The sequence below is a fragment of the Malus sylvestris genome, chromosome 15, assembly GCF_916048215.2.
Source record: "Malus sylvestris chromosome 15, drMalSylv7.2, whole genome shotgun sequence".
Lineage (NCBI taxonomy): Eukaryota > Viridiplantae > Streptophyta > Magnoliopsida > Rosales > Rosaceae > Malus > Malus sylvestris.
Genome location: NC_062274.1, coordinates 6,473,147 through 6,491,971, shown reverse-complemented (window position 1 = coordinate 6,491,971; position 18,825 = coordinate 6,473,147). Strand labels below are relative to the sequence as shown.

The following is an 18,825-nucleotide window of genomic DNA, read 5'->3' as shown; positions in this document are numbered from 1 at the left end:
AAAGAACTATTCCTATTTGAATTTTACGGGACAAATAGACCCATTTGAATTTTAAAGAAACAGAAAATTACAAATCCACGACCAACAAAAGATTTTGAAGAAAAAAATGAGTAAGAAGATGAAATAGGGTTTTACCAAACGCGGAAGAAATTGTAGATATAGTTTATGGCAAGTGGGATGACTGAATACCGAACTAATCTTAATGTAATGTTTGTGGAAGTCGTTCTCGTCATACTCTACTACGGTGTATTCCATGATTTTTGCAGAGTTGCTCTCCGTTTCAGGCACCCATTCAATTTTTGCAGTTCTTGGTTGATCTAATTCATTATTCTCTGAGAATGTATATGCTATAACCAGATCCTAGAACAAATGATCATGATTAATTACTAAGATATTTATGGACTGCATGTATATGGTGCAACCAAGTACTTTTGAATTCATACAATTCCACTAACCAAGAGATTTTTCCATGTTTAATATGTAATCAAGTACTTTGAATTTATACAAATAATCTGATACTACTCACAATACAATAATTACAATTCAAATGATCAAACTAAGATATAATTATTTGTATGAAGTACCTGTTTGTTGGATTCATCTCTTACGACTTCTTCTAGCTTATCCATCTCCGCACGCGGTCCTCTGTGTTTCTTCACCTCTTCAGTCAGTTCTTTCCTCAAATTTCTAACTTGCTCCTTAGTGGCCTCTAGCTCTAGTGATTGATTCAACATATCTTGTTTCACGATCCCTTTTCCTCTCTTAGCTTTTTAAGCTGGGCATCCTTTTCCTCTCCTAGATTATGCTCCATGTCCTCCAGTGTTTGCTATTTTAGGTGAACTTTCGATAATCGGCTTTTCAAATCGTGGTGCACCAGCAGAAGACCAATAATGAAGAACAAAGATCCTGTTGACCTCAGAATTGGGCCAAATTTATCGTCTCTTGAGGCTATCTCTAGTAAGCTTTGTACCATTTGGACACCAAATGATATCATGCTGAAAATGCAATGGAAACAACAGTACGAATTCACGACTCCCATTTGAATATCAGAAAAGTACCAAAGCGAAGTTGGCAAAATTAGATGGAAATGACGATTTAAAAAATAAATAAAAATCAGCCAGCGTCTACTATGAAAGAATGAACAAGGTCATCTGCAGTTTCTGGCGGCGTGATGGTGTGGCGAACAGCGCAGGGGAGGAGATGGTAGACCTGATGAGATTATGATTTTGGTTAATTAAATTGAATATTATTATTATTTTTTAATATTAGTTACTCTTAAATACAAGTTGGAAATTTCGTTTATTTAAGAATGATGTGGCAGCGCCACATCATTTCATACTCAACTTTGATGTACAAATTAGTGTCTCTAGCATTATTCGATGAATTAATTAACCCTTTCGTTAATCAAATGTTGGGGGTTGTGTGCCTTTGAGGAGGACTATCAAATATGCATGTCAAGCATGAGAAGGCCGATCTCGTACGAGAGAGCAGTAGCATGGAAGGAATTGAATGAAGAAGAAACTGCTCGATGCATCTGCTTCATGTTCATCCGCTGCTCATTTGTTTAAAACTTTGGGGGGCATAAGAACAACACCGTAGGATTTAGAAGACAAAAACTTAGAAATTAAAAAAGTCATCTGTCATTGCGAGATTTTCTAGTGTGTCGGGAATATGCCCAAATATGCCAAGTGTAATAATAAAATTGGTTAGAAACTAGAAAAAAAATATTCCAATTACTTATATTATGACATTTAGTTTACCAGCCTGGTATACTGAAAAATTTCTCTTTGTCATGAGCATGTGCACCTAAAGACATACCAGGCCAATATATATAGATATAGCATGCCCTTTAACAAAAGAGACCTCCATTTTTATGAGGATACCATCTTGACCGTTGAATTGACTTTAATGAAATTATGTGGTTGAGATTAAATCACAAGCCACACAATCTCAACTACATAATTTCATTACAAGCTAATCTAACGGTCAAGAGAGTGTTCTCATTCTTTTAGAAAATTGGGGATCCCTCTTGTTAAAGGATTCCTATAGATATATATATGTATTTTGGTTAGGGAATTGTTATTGACACTTCAAAATTCTCATTTTACACTCCAAATTTTCTATATTTATAAAGAAAATACACTTGTGAGAGTGTAAAATGAGATTTTTGGAGTGCTAATAACACTTTCCCTTTGGTTATCATCTACTCTTTGTACTTTTCTTTATGCTTTATTTATGATCTCACTGTTGAGTGAAACTGACCTTCAAGGCTTCAGCGAGTGTATATCCTCTTCTTTCTAAAATTATATTGAAATGAATAATTTTTAAATTTAAGGTCCAATTAAAGTAAAGAAGAATGATTTTTCCTATTGAGAGGATTTGGAGATTAGACATGAAGGAATGTTTTTTTCTTTCTAATTGTGCTAATTTTGGGGAATTCGAATTAATGGACTATTTTTCTTCATATTTGTGGAGACATAAATTGACAACATTTCATAAGAGAATCACATGCGGATAATATGCTCAATGTGACGGCTTTACCATTGATGTCGTGAGTAGACCACATAATTATTCTACGGGAAAAGACGCAATCTGCCCATAGGTAATTAGACTTTTATGCCACTAACGAACAATGAGCTTTTTGGGCTGCCCAAAATATGTACTGTCATTGGGCCATACCCAGTCCAATGGTGCAGAGCCGACTCTTTGGAGTCTCTCCTTCTATGTTCAGCACACCTGTGCTCGTACCAACATGGACCTTTAGAAGTGCTAGTTGCAAGCTGGACACAAATTTTTCCTTCAACATACTTAAAAAACAATAATTTATTTATCCCAATCCAAGTCTCTAAACCAACATACTTAAAAAACAATAATTTATTTATTCCAATCCAGAGTCCGTAGAGAAAGGGTGGTTTTGTAGGCAAGGTTACTGAGGGGCAATGAGCATTATGTCTGCTCCAGAGTAGTTGCCAAACCAACTAAATATGCTAGTCATCCACTCTACTTTTATAATCTTACTCCCACCTTCCTACTTTATTCCTTTCAGTAGTGCACCATTTGGGACCGTTGTCACTGGCATTGGTGCCAGTAATAGATAGACGACATGGATGCAATTGGCTTAAAACAACAGTATTTCAAAATCTTGAGTTTTGTTTTGTTTATGGTCTCTTATTCTTCATTCTCCTTCAATTTGCCTCTAAATGCACCTTCGCAGTACTCTTTTCCATGATGAAGGAGGAATTAATTAATGGAGATTTAAAGAATGGTCAATGAGTACTAACATACTTGATATGGTTATTACTGGAGGCAAGTAATGTCCTTTTATATATTACAAAATGATGAAATTTAAATATTGAACCCAAAAATTTCTGGCATCCCCTAAAAACCGTACAATGCCAACACCAAAATGCCAAATTCCAAACCAAAGTTTGCTAAACAGTCCTTAGAACTCTGCACTTCACGACATCCCAGTTATAATCTGTAGGCCCTTCTCAAATGTGGCATCTAATCTACAAGAAGGGGGATTCAGATTTGAGTGTGGTGGGCAAACCAGCACGGTCAATAAAAAATACGTCATTCACGAACTTAAGACATCTCACGACTTACAAGTGAAGAATGATTGTAATAATAATTGGTAAGCAATTGGTTTTATCAAACCGTTTAAGGATCTCATGATGAAGGCCCATCCTCCTCCATCAATCAACACTCTTGGCACTCTCTAATCTCTATCAAATTTAAGAAGTGTACTTAATTGTCATCAAGCACAAATTTTCTTTACTTAAGATCAGAATAACGAATATATATAGTTTAATTGGTAATCATTTCTGTTAAGTACTCTTTATCGTCACATCGATTAAACTTTTTACATTAATCAGATAAGCAATCTTGCCTGCCATGTTGAAAGATGTCAAATCCTTGCTGCTTGCTTCAATCACAAATTATATATGTTTACATCAAACCCCGCCAAAAGCACAAACATTAATCTGAAGATTAACAAAACAACACACACACACACACAAAAGATTTAAATGATTCAACTTATAGTTATAGCCAATCTTTACGTTTCTTTTTTCTTTGAATAACTAGTACGTACTAAAGCATCTTAATTTTTTGTTAAGGATAATGAATTTGATAAAGTTTTATGCCCCGAGTTAATAATACTTACGTCTGGATTGCATTCGATCATTGGTAGTGAAGAACTGGAATTTTGTAGAAAGATGTTTGCTTTTTACACCAGGAATTGATGTTTCCTATACATCATCCGTTTTCCAGACGTTCTTATGCATGAAGTCTTTTGCTTTTGTTAGCAGCACAAAGAAAAATTTATAACACGTGCAAGTGATTATCACATGTTCATTTGAAAATGCAAGCATGTTATGTGTTTCTCTATAAAGCGTTTTCAATTTTTTCTATATCGAAGAAGTATTTTGTCTATCTGTATAAAAAACAGGGTTGTAAACGAGGGCGTCACCATATAGAATATCATTGTGCTCATGTTTCACTCTTAAATTTGTTTCGAGAGTTAGCTAGGTTTGATTTTTATGGCTGAAATTCAGCGGGGAGGTGAAATATAAAATAACAGTTTTAGTTGGAAATACTTTCGACCATGTCGTCAAAAGCACTTCTAATTAAGCATACTATGATCAACGTTGGCGGCAATACTCCATGATTTATTAACCAAAACTTCATTAACTTTAAGGGGCATTTATATTTGGGTCGAAATATTTATAATTTTTGGGTTGTGCTTAATGAGTGGGCTCTTGCTGTGATGTACCATAATCATCTTTGAGATGGGATGCACTTGTATCCAATTATTATCATACAATCAAAAATCGTAAACAAAACCCACGTGTCTTTAGTCAAAGAATCCCACTCCAAAAATGTTTGATTTTTGATCCACAAAGTAAACAAAAAAAAGGGAGAAGAAAAATGCATGACCCAGCTCCCCTAAGAAATTGAATAATATATATTGTAAAAGGAAAAGGACTATATATAATGATCCGAAAAGGAGCTTTTTGAATGGAAAGAAAGAAGCCAAATAACCTTTTGCATGGTCTCCAAGAAACCATCATTGAAATCTTGAGGCTTTTAAGATGAATGTCCTTCAAAAAATAGATGATCATATCCGTGCATGCCAGCAAAACTGAGCTGGGTTTTTTGATCTCCTAAAAAATGTCAGCTACTTTAAACTTATATGTTTAGATTGATCTTTTAGTGGAATCTTCGAACTATTTTAGCCCTTATGATCATGAGTAGTTCTGCTGCTGATGGATTATCAGCTGTACAAATCAAAGAAAAGGATTCTTGTATCATGCATTTTCATCATTGCTATAAGAGCAAATAGAGCTAATAGAAGAATAAGAAACTAATGGATATCATTAACAGTAGTCTTTGTTAAGAATGAGGATCCTCTCTGTATCCTCTTTGTGAGGATCCTCACATCCTGTTCGTTTATCATACATTGTGCGATCGATTTTCGTCAGGTACTGTTTGTATTTAATTTTAAATAAAAATATTTAAAATGATTTCTGACCGTAAGATGTATGATGAACGGACACAATGTAAAGATCTCCGAGATCCTCACAAAGAAGATCTAGAGAGGATCCTCATTCCTTTATTAATTAAACATCATAATTGCTACCTCGAAGGGAATGTAGGTCAGAAGAAAGATTGCTGCATAGTGGCCTGGTCGGAAACAGCTCTATCAATGTTCACACTCTTCGATCACATAGAGATATCAAACGATAACCTTAAAGAACAAATAAACTGGAATCCACAAGAAAATATATAAAGAAAATCTCAATGTTTATTAATTGATAATATGAAAGATAACAAACCCTAGCACCCTAAAAGTTGTTTATATAATGTCTGTTATCCTTAGACTTTCTTGGAGTACTAATAGGAAACAAATTAAACATATACCAAGGTATATCCGAAAATACTCTAAAATCTTGAAATCTCGTTTTGAGCTAGTAAACCACCAAAATGCCTATACGGCAAGGCTAGCTCTAGGTCTTGTTAGTGTCATTGTTCTCTTCGAAACGGAATATCATGAGCCTAAATCAGACACCAAAGTCCAAATCTTCAATGTTTGGATCTTCTTGTTAGATTTAAGCCTTTCAATTTGATCTTTGATCCATTCCGCCATCTGATCTATATCGTTAATTTACATATAAGATACTAAGTTGAACAAAGCTTCAAGTAGGAGCCAATAAGCACGTTGAAGAAATAACATATTGAAAGATTTAAGAGCTATCTATCCTTTTTTTTAAAGGGTACTAGTTGGTGGCTTCGTCACGACAGTCTACCTTATGTGTGCCAAAAAATTTCACAGAAGCATTTCAGCCTCCCCTTTAACACCATATCAAACATACCATTAAACATTTGAGTTATAGTACTAACAATTAATTAACACCTTATGTTACAAAATGCAACAAAAGGTGGTAATAATTAATTCATTAACACGTACATTACGTTATAAGAAACCCAAGAAAAAATTAAGTGAAAAAAGAATAAGTTAAAAGAAGCTGAAAACAGGAACAAAAATCCTTGAGGGAGAAATCAAAAAGGTGAAGAAACTTTTAGGTCAGGAACACAAGAACGACTTGTCCTCAGAATAGAGTCTAGGGTTTTATACAGTTCATTCGCGCATGGTCTAGCAGTGGGGTCACCAGCAGTGCAGTGAAGAGCTAGGTTCAAGGTTTCCACAATCTCGTTCTGATTGCTCGACACGTGTTCTCTGATCACCAAGTCGGTCCAGACATCAAGATGGCAGTCAGAGTAGCAGTACCGTGCCCATTCGACGACGCTCTGGTGCGCGCCAAATTCAGTGTCGGTGGGGCCTTTTCCGGTCAGCAATTCGATCAAGACGAGCCCAAACCCATATATGTCACTCTTCTCTGTAATGACTTTGCTTTCTTTAGCATCTACAAAATAAAGCTTTAAAATTTAGTATACAGCATTTCTAGACTCATAAATTGTTTGCATGCACAAAGAAGATGCGACCGTGTTTTATTTGTTTAAAGTTCAGATATTCTAAACGTTAATTATTCATTCATAACAAATCAGATACTGGCATGTGTATATATATATATATCAGTCAACTACGAACGTACCCGGAGCAATGTATGCAGAAGCAATGAATCCCCTGGAGTCCGTCCGAACTTGTGCGGAGAGACTCAATCGAATATGAGGCTCATCTTTTGCGTCCACAATCACTTTCTCTGGTGACATACAACCAGCTACAAGGCTCGGCGAGCAACAACAATGCAAGAAACGTAGTGCTTTCGCAATCCCAACGGCAATTTTCCGGCGCTGATCCCAACTCAAATCTCTCATAACTTGAGTCAACACTTTCCCTTCACAATACTCATAAAGCACATACGCATCGTTTTCGGAATGACATATTCCGATCAGTTTGATCACATTGGGGTGCCTAAGCTTCCCAAGTTCAACCATCTGTGACCAAAAGCTTGGTGGAAGTGATTTCACAGAATCCTCTTTTACCACGAATTGCATTCCGTTGGAAACCGATTCTCCTTTATATGAAATCCCATTCTTACCCTTTGCAATGATATTATCTTCTTTGGCTGCCGATAAAATGTCATGAATCGTAACCGATCTTGAAACCTTTGATTCGAAAAACTGCAGCTCCCAAATCCTTTCTTTGATCTCCACCGATTTAACCTCCAATTCCTTTCTCCTCCTCAATAACACAAACAAATAACTGGCAACTCCAAAAGCCAATAATGCAACAAGAAAACACGTGACAATAAACCACCAAGTAGGGTTTCTCTTAACGCTCTTACACGGCGGTAGAGCACTCATAGTGTCACCGCCACCACAGAGGTTGTTGCCGTCCACTGCGCTGGCATCTATGGCAAGAAACACTGCTGTGGGCGGCAATATGCCGTGGAGTTTGTTGTGGGAAATGTTGACTTGAACAAGCGATACTTTAGCGCCCAAATTCAGCGGAACCTCGCCCGATATTTGGTTTTCGGACAAATCTAGGTCCCCCAGAACCGGCATATCAGACAGGCTAGTGGGAATCGTGCCGGTGAGGCGGTTGTGGCTGAGGTCGAGGCTAACGAGTTTTTTGCATGAAGACAATTGTTGAGGGATGGGACCAGAGAGCTCATTGTGAGAAAGCTTCAATTGCATTAGCTCCGGAAAGTTCCCGAAACTCGGCAAGATACTTCCTGAGAACCAATTTTCGGACAAGTCCAAGTTCTCCAGCTTTTGGCCCCCGAAAGTTTCCGGTAACTTCCCGAAAAATCGATTTCTCGCCATATTCAGCATTTGAAGAGATGGCATGTCCCACTTTCTGTCGTCGATTCTTCCAGAGAGATTGTTGCCCGAGATATCCAGGAAATAGACAAGTGGGAGTTTGGTGAACTCTGCCAATAATTCACCTGAAAGCCTGTTGTTCTGGAGTCTGACTCTGCTCAAGCTCTTGCAAGAAGACAAGCTTCGCGGGATTGCGCCTTCGAGTGAATTCGAGAAGAGGATGAGCTTAAAAAGCCGGCCCGAGTCGCATAGCGTATCGGGTATTTTCCCAGTAAGGTTGTTTGAGGAAAGGTCTAAGACAGTGAGGCTGTTTTGATTTCCGAGACGTTTTGGGATTTGGCCCGAGAACTTGTTTGACCATAACTGAAGGACTTGAAGCCTTGGCAGAGAAGCCAGAGCTTTGGGAATTTTTCCCGTGAAGTTGTTTGAAAAAAGATGGAGGATTTCCACGTTTTGGAGGTTGAAAACACATTCGGGAATCTCTCCTGAAAGAAAATTGTCACTAAGGTCGAGAGAAACGAGTTTCTCGAGACTGAATAATGATTGTGGAACTGGACCTGTGAGTTTGTTTCCGTAGAGGAAAAGGTACCGAAGATTAGTAAGGTTGCTGATTGTGAATGGGATTTCGCCGGTGAGATTGTTGTAAACAAGATTGAGATGATTTAACAGAAAAAGGTTACCAATTTGTTCCGGTATATTGCCGGAGAGATTGTTGTAGCCCAAGTAAATCCACTTCAAGTTCTTCATTTGGCCTAATTGTGCTGGAATTTTTCCAACAAGTTGGTTTGATGCCAAAGTCAAGTACTCCAAGCTAGACATGTTTGATATGGAGCTAGGGATGGTTCCCACCAACATATTTCCTCCAAGGTCAAGAAACTTCAACGTAGAAAGCAATCCGACGTTGTTTGGGATTATGCCTGAAATCATGTTGTTGGACAAGTCTAGTACCTCAAGGGTTGTGAGTGAGCCTTGTGGAAGTGTGCTGGTTAAGATGTTGTTGCTGAAATTGAGACGGCGAAGCGAATTGGACCCACTGATGAACATGTCATTGGGGAGTTGGCCGGATAGCTGATTGTTGGAGAGGTCGATGGTTTCAATGTGAGACAAGTGGAAGATGGAGGATGATAACCTGCCGGAGATGTTTCTTCCGGTGAGCTCGATGGCCTTGATGTTGTTATTGTCGTTGCATGTGATGCCATGCCAATTGCATAAAGTGTTGGCTGAAGTGTTCCAGTTTGAGAGGTAGTGTGAAGGGTCGTTGACAGAAGCTTTGAAGGATAAGAGAAGCTGACGTTCCTCACTACCATCCAAAGCACAAGTATGAATTGAGAAGAAGAATAAGAACACGAGCATGCACCATATGAGACGTGTTTGATGAGGTTGTCTCTTTTCCATCTTGATCATCATCAGCTCAAATTTATTAATATCCACCTAAAACAGCACTGAAATTAGAGAGAATAGTATTATTTAAAGTCATATCATAACTGCTAATGTAAGTGTTTTCATTTGAAATTAAACAACACGTAATTAGATTATCATTATTATCTGAGGGAAACAAAATTGAAGGAATATAAAAATAAATAAATAAATCTCTGGTAAAATGTCTACGACATACCTATTAGTAATTAGGGTTTCTGTATGAAGATGATGAAGAAATGTGTGTATTGATTGGAAGAGAAAGCAGAAAGGATTGGAGAAAGGGTTGGAATTGAAACTATTTGATGAAGAGAGTTTAGTGAGGGAGAGTGGGAGATTGGACTGTTTAAATAGATAGAGGAATTAAAAGGTGAGGAATGTGGGCAAGGAAGTTGGAGATAATTACGATTGGGTACCTTGACTTTCTTTAGAAATGATGGTTTGAACACCGAGCGTCGAAAGGGAAACAGGGATAGATGTTGGAAAAAAGACACTGATTTTGTCGGGTTACTAAAAAGCTCTTTTGACTGACTGGCATGGATTTGTAACCGTTGAAGACCTTCCAAACTTTTTTATGCATGAATATATGCCTTTACCTTTGTTACTTATATTTTTTTCTCATAACTTTTAAAGAGGTTTTACAAATTCATTGTTGCTTACAATTTAAGAAGAGAGCTTCCATAACAAGATTAATGATGAATAAAATTAACCTGATCGATAGAGGAAAACTCTCACTTACAAACTCGGGCTTTAGAGGAGAGATAGGTGCTAGTAATAATCGCAAAGGCAACATGGTGTGTTGTAGAATAACTTTTCATAGTCTAAATCAAAATTGAAGATCAAGAATTGTAATTAAGAGTAAATTTGGGAGTATAATTGCAAAATTTGTATGGAAGAAATGATTTTTACACACAACTTTTCTTCCTATGCATACCGTCATTTATTTTTGGCGTTCAAAACGAAAGCAAAGAGAATTAAATGACAATAGTAAACAGAAATGTGCAAATATAAAGTATCATTTGAAAATTTTAAAATTTGACAACGGTACATCCATTCAGATCTCATCACTAAAGCAAGTAACTTGTTTGCAACCTAAGAACAATAATTGTTCAAACACATGCAACAGCTTGATTGGAGCTTCACTAATCATTGTTGCAATATCTACACCTACTTGTGTGGTCATTGATTGGTTTGTATCTAAATGACTACTTTGTCAGACAAAATTATGACAAATTAATAAGTCAAAATTATTCTTCAATCTCACTTTAGTGTGTGTATACAATTTATAGAACAAATGAAACTCGGTATTTTTAAGGTAATTATAGCGCATAAGCAAGGGTAACTTGGTAGGTATAGCTAGTTGTGAAAAAAAATTGAGGTTTCATCATAAAATCAATTGCCAATATGGGAAGTAGTTCAACCTCTTATAAAATGTTCATGGTTTGGTCCCTCACCAATGTGGGACTTTACCCTCACATTCTCACCCCTTTTGGTGAGGTGGTGCACATGTAGCCATTGTGCTTCACACATGAGACACATGAGCCAAGCTGCTCCAATACCATGAAGAAAGTTGAGGTTTCACCATAAAACCAATTAGCAGTATATGGAAAAGTCCAACCTCTTATAAGCTCTTACAAGATTTCTTCTTTCACTAATGAATGACTTTTTTACCTTTACATTCTCCCCGGATAAAGTTGATCATGATGAAACTGCTTCCCCTCTGCAAGTAAAAAGCAATATTCTTGTACCCTTTTTGCTTGGACTCTATTGCTTTTTTATTATTATCTAGGATTCTCTCGTTCTAATGGGCAGAGAGAGAAAAAAAGGAGAGAAAGGAAACTTTTAGAGAGAATAGCGTCTGAGATGAAAGAGTATGGTACAAACATATACAGGGAGTTACAAGTGAAGTGGGGGGGCCTTCTACGTTACATACACTTAGTGGCAGTGCTCGTGCGCACACTTTCCTTCTTCTCTCTCTCTCTCTCTCTCTCTCTCTCTCTCTCTCTCTCTCTCTCTCTCTCTCTCTCTCTCTCTCCCAGTGAGGGGAGGGAGGGACTCAAAGTCTCTTTCTCGAATATACAGTGTTTGGTCTTTGTCATAACCGGCATACTTTGCTCACCTCCATTTTCTAGGGTTCTACACTGCCTAGATTCGCTTCCTTCTTTTTCTTTCATTCTCTAGTTTTATTCCCATGCTCATCATTATCAGGAATATTAGCAACATTTTTTTTTTTTTTCACTTTTCATTCTCATTCTGCAATGTGACAATGTCACATGATAACTTAACTTGTCTATTTTTAACATTACATGGCAGGATGAAAAAAGAGAAGGTAAAAATAAAAAGGTCCGAGTATAAAAAAAGTTGATAGCAACCAAAGAGAAATGGATTAGGTACGTGTACATTATGAGTTGACAAATTGTATTCATCTACGTGTCTTATTTTCCAACTATCTTCTTACCTAATTTTGTAACCCTAGGTGATCGAGCTTTTCTTTTTATATTGGTTGGATCGAATCCTTATAACCTCAGTCTTCTGAAAACACTATGCAGTCGTGTTTCTTTCACTACGTCTCTCATATGAAAAGGCCACTAGGAATAGGGAATACAAAAATATACTACTTCTAGTTTGTATGACAGTTTGACACAAACACCAGTTTAGTAGGCAAAAATGGTAAGTGCGCTCGGCAGCTAGAGAGTGACAAGCAGAGAAAGAACATTTGCTTCTAACACTTCTTTATTTGAACCAATACGAAGTGGAAATTGAAAAGAAGCTGTATGGCAATAAGATATACGCAATCAACAGGCTCTAGATTAATTAACTATTTACTTAATTTCCACTCATATATATCCATTACTTGGATTCTTGGGGCCCGTTTGTTAGACCTCCTTAGAAGGGACAAGACTAACTGGGACTATATAGTCCCGTGTTTGGAGCGACAAAGTATTAACTTAAATGAGACTCGCCTCAACTGGAAATCCCTCGGCACCTCACTAAAGGGTGTTATCTAATTCCGAGCAGAACCTTGGTATTAAGCGGTACTAACAATAAACGGTCTTTACTTCATCTTCTCCGCTTTCGCCCACTTTCTATACGGTTTAAGCATCAGAGTTGCTGTTCTCCACTCAAATTACTAATTTATCTACATCATCGGCAATTCTGACTAACTTGTTCGGGAAATCAACCTTCTCAATAACTCCAACGGCCTTGCTTGTGTCGTCTATAGAGCTTGTTGGCATCTTCTTTCCGCTCTTCCTCGCGTATCATATGCGAAACTTTTTAATTTCTAGGTCAGTTGAATTTGCACAGCTTTTCAATTTGAGAGTTGTTGATTCAACTTGAATTCTTAAGCCCGCATGTAGAAATATCGGCATGTTAGTGGAGGTCCTGGCGAAGCTACCATCGCTGGAGTCACCTCCGAGAAACGAATCGAGAGGTTGGCTTTTTGAAAATCGGAGAAGTTCTCAGGAGGCTTGGTCTTGGAATTGAGAGGGCTAAGAATTTTTTTATTTGATTTGGGGATTTTGTAAATCGGAGGGCTTAGACCTCCAAACCACGAACTGACCCATCTCCCAGTGCTTAATCGAAGAAGAAAATTAGGAGATTGATGCAAGATTTGAGGCTAGAAATTTCAATTCAACAGAGAGAAAATCATGGACAAGAGAAACGAGGTAGAGTAAAAAAGGAAAAGGGAAAGAAAATGTGGTTCAAATCCAGTCAACTCTAGACTTGGATGGTATTGCCCCTTTATTATTAATTTTTATTTAATTTTTAAGGCAAAAGTGAACTAAAAATGGCAAAAAAAATAAATATAGTCTGTAATTTAGTCTGACACTGTACCAAACATTTCACTAAATCAGTCCAGCTTAGTCTAGTCTAAGCCAATCCAGCTTAGTCCCTGAAGTTAATCCAATCCGAAATAGTCTGGTACAACAAACGCACCCTTGGAGTTTGATGTAACCATGTGGATGTCTTTATTTATATATAAAGCGAATGGCCCAATGAATAGTGTTTTTGGTGTCACAAGTTTCACAAAAAATAATTAAACAAAAATGCTCCTCAAACAAAAAATTTCAAAAGCAATTCAAAATAATGCATCAAATGTGGCATGGGTATTTTCGTCATTTTAATAGTATTTTTTTTAATAATTAGTACCTCACAATAGTTTAGCAATAATGTGATTTAATCAGTTTTTTCATTAAATATTGTTTTCTCTATTTTTAAACACGTTCAAAACATCTTAAGAGGTGTGTAATGTCAGTTATAAAAAAAAATTCTTTCACACGCGGATAATAATGTGATTAAATTAGTTGTCAAATGATTGTTTTGTTTTAACAAACGATATCATCTACACTAAAGGGGTGAAGGTGGGCTTAGCCTCACAATAGGCTAGCAATAATGTGATTCAATCAGTTATTTCTTAAATACTATTTTCTCTATTCTTAATATAAATTCAATAGAGACCGATTTTATTATGTAGATTCAGCTGCTTTAATTGGTTTATGAGGGGTCCATTCTAGCATGATCTAAGATTATTCATTTACTTCAAATATTTGACTTTCCTTTTGTCAATTTACGCATAAAAACACATTTAAAACGTGTAAGTCGCGCTTAGCATACCGTGATTCAAAAAATGTCCACACACACGTGTATGAAGGCTAGTTTTGATTATGGATTTAGTTCAAAATCCTCTTGGAGGATACTAATATTGAAAAGTTCAATTGTGCCAATATGTTGTAAAGAGCGTTAAGTCCAAAACTAGGTTTTAGTGCTTCATGTACTTATAGTAAATGTGTTGCACTTTTCATTAAATATACCTTTTATAATCACTATATATTTTTTTTAGAAATGCTAAAGGGACTCTCTCAAAAGTGAGAATCTCTTTGGATTCTCTACCACCTTATAATTTAACATCAATTCTCATGCCAATACTAGAAAATATTGTGCAAAAAACATGAGGTGGTAGATAGTCCATAATGAGTCCCACTTTTGACAGAGTCATTTTGACATTTGTCTTTTCTTTTTCTTTTTTAAGATAATGCTTCTCTCCTTCCTACTTAGGAAAGTCCTTATTTCTCCTAATGTAACATTACTACAACATACAAACATCATAATTGAAACTTATCATCATGTAAAAAGATTTCAATATGGAGGACTTTCTTCTTTAATTATTAGGAATGGTAGAAGTATTAATTTGATCAGTGAGATGTATGCATGACGTGGTGCCGACCCATTTCCCTTGAATAAGGGTCTCAATAATATGTTTGAAATTTGTAGGGCTTCATGTTCTTAATTAGTGACTTAGTTCATTCAGTTAGACGGAACTTTAATTATATTTTACTTTGCTTTGTTTAATTTAATGACTATTATTAACAGCTTTAGTTTGCACTTTGCTGTGTGTTATTTCTTTGTGAAACAATAGATTTCCAATGTATTATGGACTGCAAATGTCGGGCGGAAGGGTCCACTACCATTCTGACTCACATCACAGGGGTTATAGAGCCATTAATTTAGCCAAACTGAGCCACACGAAAAGAAAAAAAAAACTAGCTACTGTCTAATATGCACTAAATAGGTTCGATAATAACGTATTATAATTGTGTTGTGTTTGACACTCAGTTAATGATTGATTCATTGTATGTATAAAAAATTGATTGAATTTGTTTCGTTTCTTTGATAATCATTTGTACTTTTTTTTTCATCTAAAAGTTATTTTTGTAAGCTTTCATGTTAGAGTATATACACACGTGTAACAATTGTATTGGAGGACTTTAGAGTTAGTTATATGTGTGATGTATTTATAAGTCATGTGGGTTACAGTTGGAGAGTAATGAAAAACAGAAAATTTCCCTCCTCTTTCTCTCTCTAAGTTTGTTCTCTCTCTTCGATACTTTTCCTTTCCATTGTTTTCTCTGTATCACATATATTAGGTTGTTATCATGGTATCATCGCCGACAATGGCTAACGCCGTCGTCTGACGATCTTGGTGACCGGTGCTTCCGCTTTCCGTTGGTGATCGGTGGAGTTATGTTGTTTGATTGTCGTCGGAGTTCTCTGGTTGTAGATCGGTGTTGTCGTCGGAGTTCTCTGGTTGCAGCTCGTTGGTTTCTCAAACCCTAATTTTTTGGGGATTTCTGAGTACCGTGGTAGCTCGTCGTGGTGATTGTAGGTATTTGTCTCGTTCTATGCTCTATTGCTTCTTCGTGTTCGCATTTTTCGTAGATCTGGCTGTGCTTTGACGTGTTGATCAGTCGTTGATACTTGTCGATTGTTGATTTCTTGCGCCGATTGTTGGTGTGTCTGTTGTTTGCTTGTGGATTGTTGCTGGTTGTTGCTTGTTAAGCTTTGTTGATTTCTTCGAGATGGTGACTGCTGCTCAATTAGCGCTCACTCAATCGCCTATATCTTCATTGATACCTAGTGTTGGTAATACTGTGACTGTAAAATTAGATGATGCTAACTATGTTACCTGGAACTTCCAAATTGAGTTACTTTTAGAGGGCAATGGTATTATGGGCTTTCTTGATGATTCTACACCTTGTCCTGCAAAACACAATATCATTGAAACTGTTGATGGCAATGTGGTGGATACTTCTTCTGTCACTGATGCTTTCAAAGTCTGGAGAATTCATGACAAAGCATTAATGACCCTTATCACTGCAACCTTGTCTACTGCTGCGTTATCTTGTGTGATTGGGTGTCAAAGTTCCAAGGAGATGTGGGAAAATTTGAAGGAGAGATTCTCTAGTAGGACTAGAACCAACATTGTGCAGATGAAAATTGATTTGCAGAACATTAAGAAAGGGGCAGAATCTGTTGATCTTTATCTTCAAAGGATCAAAGATTGCAGGGATCAGCTAGCTGCTGTGGGTGTAGTCATTTCTGATGAAGACATTGTGATTGTTGCTCTTCAAGGTTTACCAACTGAATATAATACTATTAAGGCTGTTATTAGAGGACGAGAAAATCTAGTCTCTTTGCGAGAGCTCCGATCTCAGTTAAAGGCTGAAGAAGCAACACTTGAGGAAGGTTTTAAACAGCCCCTGATGACTGCCATGTATGCTCATGGTTCCGGTTCTATGTATGAAGTAGGAGGTTCATCTGGTGTAAAGTCTTCTTCTGGTAACTTTCCTAATAGTTCCTCCTCAGGTCAGTTTCCTCCAGGTCCTCAAATGGTCCAACGAGTTCAGCAGTTTCCTCTAGATCCTCAAATGGTGCCCGGAGTTCAGATGTCTCATTTTGCTCAACTGTTTTCTCCTCCACAACTGAGTCAACCACCTCCTATGTACTCATCACAGTTTCAGCAGTTACCTTTTTCAGGACCATATGCCTTTGTCTCTCAAACAGGTTCTGGTACATACAACAATTTCAGGGGGAATAATTTCAAGAATAAAGTCAAGGGGAAGAAGTTTCATTCTGGATTTCAAGGGTCTCAGTCTCAGTCTCAGCCTCCTTTTCAGAACTTCAACACTCCAATGTCATCTGTGCCACCTTATAACCCTATGCTTCTTTGTCAGATTTGTGATAAAAAGGGTCACTCTGCCCTTCATTGCTTTCAACGTGGTTGTCAAATCTGTAATCGAGTTGGTCACACTGCAGCAACATGCTTTGATAGGGGCAATTCTAATGCATCCATGTCTGTGTCTCAGCCTCCTATGTACTCATCACAGTTTCAGGCTCCTGGTTTACCAGTTCAGCATCTGCCTCCGCACTATGTTTCTAATCCTTCTGTGGCTCACCAAGCATCATCTCCAGTAGCTTTTGCTGCTAGGACTACTCCATTACCTTCTGTTCCACAGCAAGAATTCTGGTTGCTTGACTCGGGGGCTACCAATCATATGACCTCTGATATTTCGAACCTGCAAGCTGCTACTCCATATCCATCCAATGAATCTGTTACTGGAGCTAATGGTGAAGGTTTATTCATATCTCACATTGGACAGTCTTGTCTTCCCACTCACTCTCATATGCTTCAGCTTAACAAAGTGTTACATGTCCCACAGTTATCTCAACATTTACTTTCTATGTATCAGTTATGCAAAGATAATAATTGTCGATGCATTGTTGATGAATTTTCTGTGTGTATACAGGACAAGGTCACCAACAAGGTACTCTACCAAGGACTGAGTAACAATGCTGTTTACCCCCTTCCTTTGTTCAAGCAACCACACTTAAAGCCTGCAGCTTATCTTGGACAGAAAGTGAATGCTTCTCTGTGGCATTGCCGATTGGGGCATCCAACCAACTCTGTAGTTCAATTAGCTCTTCGTAAGTCAGCTATTTCTTTTCCTTGTAATCCCATACCCCAAACATGTATCCCTTGCTTGCAAGGCAAGTTTACCAATTTGCCATTTCCTTCACTAGCAGCCAAATCTACTGTACCCTTTGAAGTCATTCACACTGATGTGTGGGGACCTGCCCCTGTCCTGTCTCTAGAAGGTCATCGATACTATGTGTCTTTTATAGATGAATGTACACGGTATACATGGATTTTTCCCATGATGAATAAAGCTGCAGTTTGTGAAATCTTTATTCAGTTTCATGCCTTTATTCACAATTTCTTTTCTGTTCATATCAAAGTGCTGCAAAGTGATGGGGGTGGAGAGTTTATTGGGTCTGTTTTTCAACAATTTCTCAAAACCAAGGGTATTTTGCATCAAATGTCTTGTCCTTATACTCCTGCACAAAATGGGTTGGTTGAGAGGAAACATAGACATATAGTGGAGACTGCACTCACCTTACTTCAACAAGCATCCCTTCCTTCACAATTTTGGTTTCATGCTTGTGCCACAGCCATTTATCTTATTAATCGCATGCCTACTTCTGTTTTACAAATGCAGTCCCCTTTTGAAGTGTTATATCATTTTCCTCCTCGACTTGATCATTTAAAAGTATTTGGGTGTGCTTGCTATCCTACTTTGAAACCCTATAGACACAATAAGCTGGATCCAAAAACCACACAGTGTATATTCCTTGGTTATGCAGCTCACTATAAAGGGTATATTTGTTATAATCTCAGAGATCACAAGCTTATTGTTTCTAGACATGTTGTATTTGACGAGGACACTTTTCCTAGTGTATTACCTCTGTTACCTAGCACACCTATGTCACTTTCCACATCACCAT

The 18,825-nt window shown here is 37.3% G+C and overlaps 1 protein-coding gene across 3 annotated transcripts; it reads right to left on the bottom strand.

The window, feature by feature from the left end:
• Positions 1-6,371: 6,371 nt before the first annotated feature.
• Positions 6,372-10,007, bottom strand: LOC126601433 (leucine-rich repeat receptor-like serine/threonine-protein kinase SKM1). Of its 3 annotated transcripts, XM_050268149.1 has the most exons (4): positions 9,902-10,001; positions 8,967-9,717; positions 7,116-8,843; positions 6,372-6,926 (listed from the first exon to the last, which is right to left on the bottom strand). In XM_050268149.1, exons 2-4 carry the CDS (start codon positions 9,691-9,693, stop codon positions 6,562-6,564), a joined length of 2,820 nt encoding a protein of 939 aa, XP_050124106.1. In that variant the 5' UTR covers positions 9,694-9,717; positions 9,902-10,001; the 3' UTR covers positions 6,372-6,561. The 3 variants fall into 3 exon arrangements, with proteins under 3 accessions (XP_050124106.1, XP_050124105.1, XP_050124104.1); XM_050268148.1 differs by having other exon boundaries at positions 7,116-9,728; positions 9,902-10,007; XM_050268147.1 differs by having other exon boundaries at positions 7,116-9,717.
• Between the last annotated feature and the right edge of the window lie 8,818 nt (positions 10,008-18,825).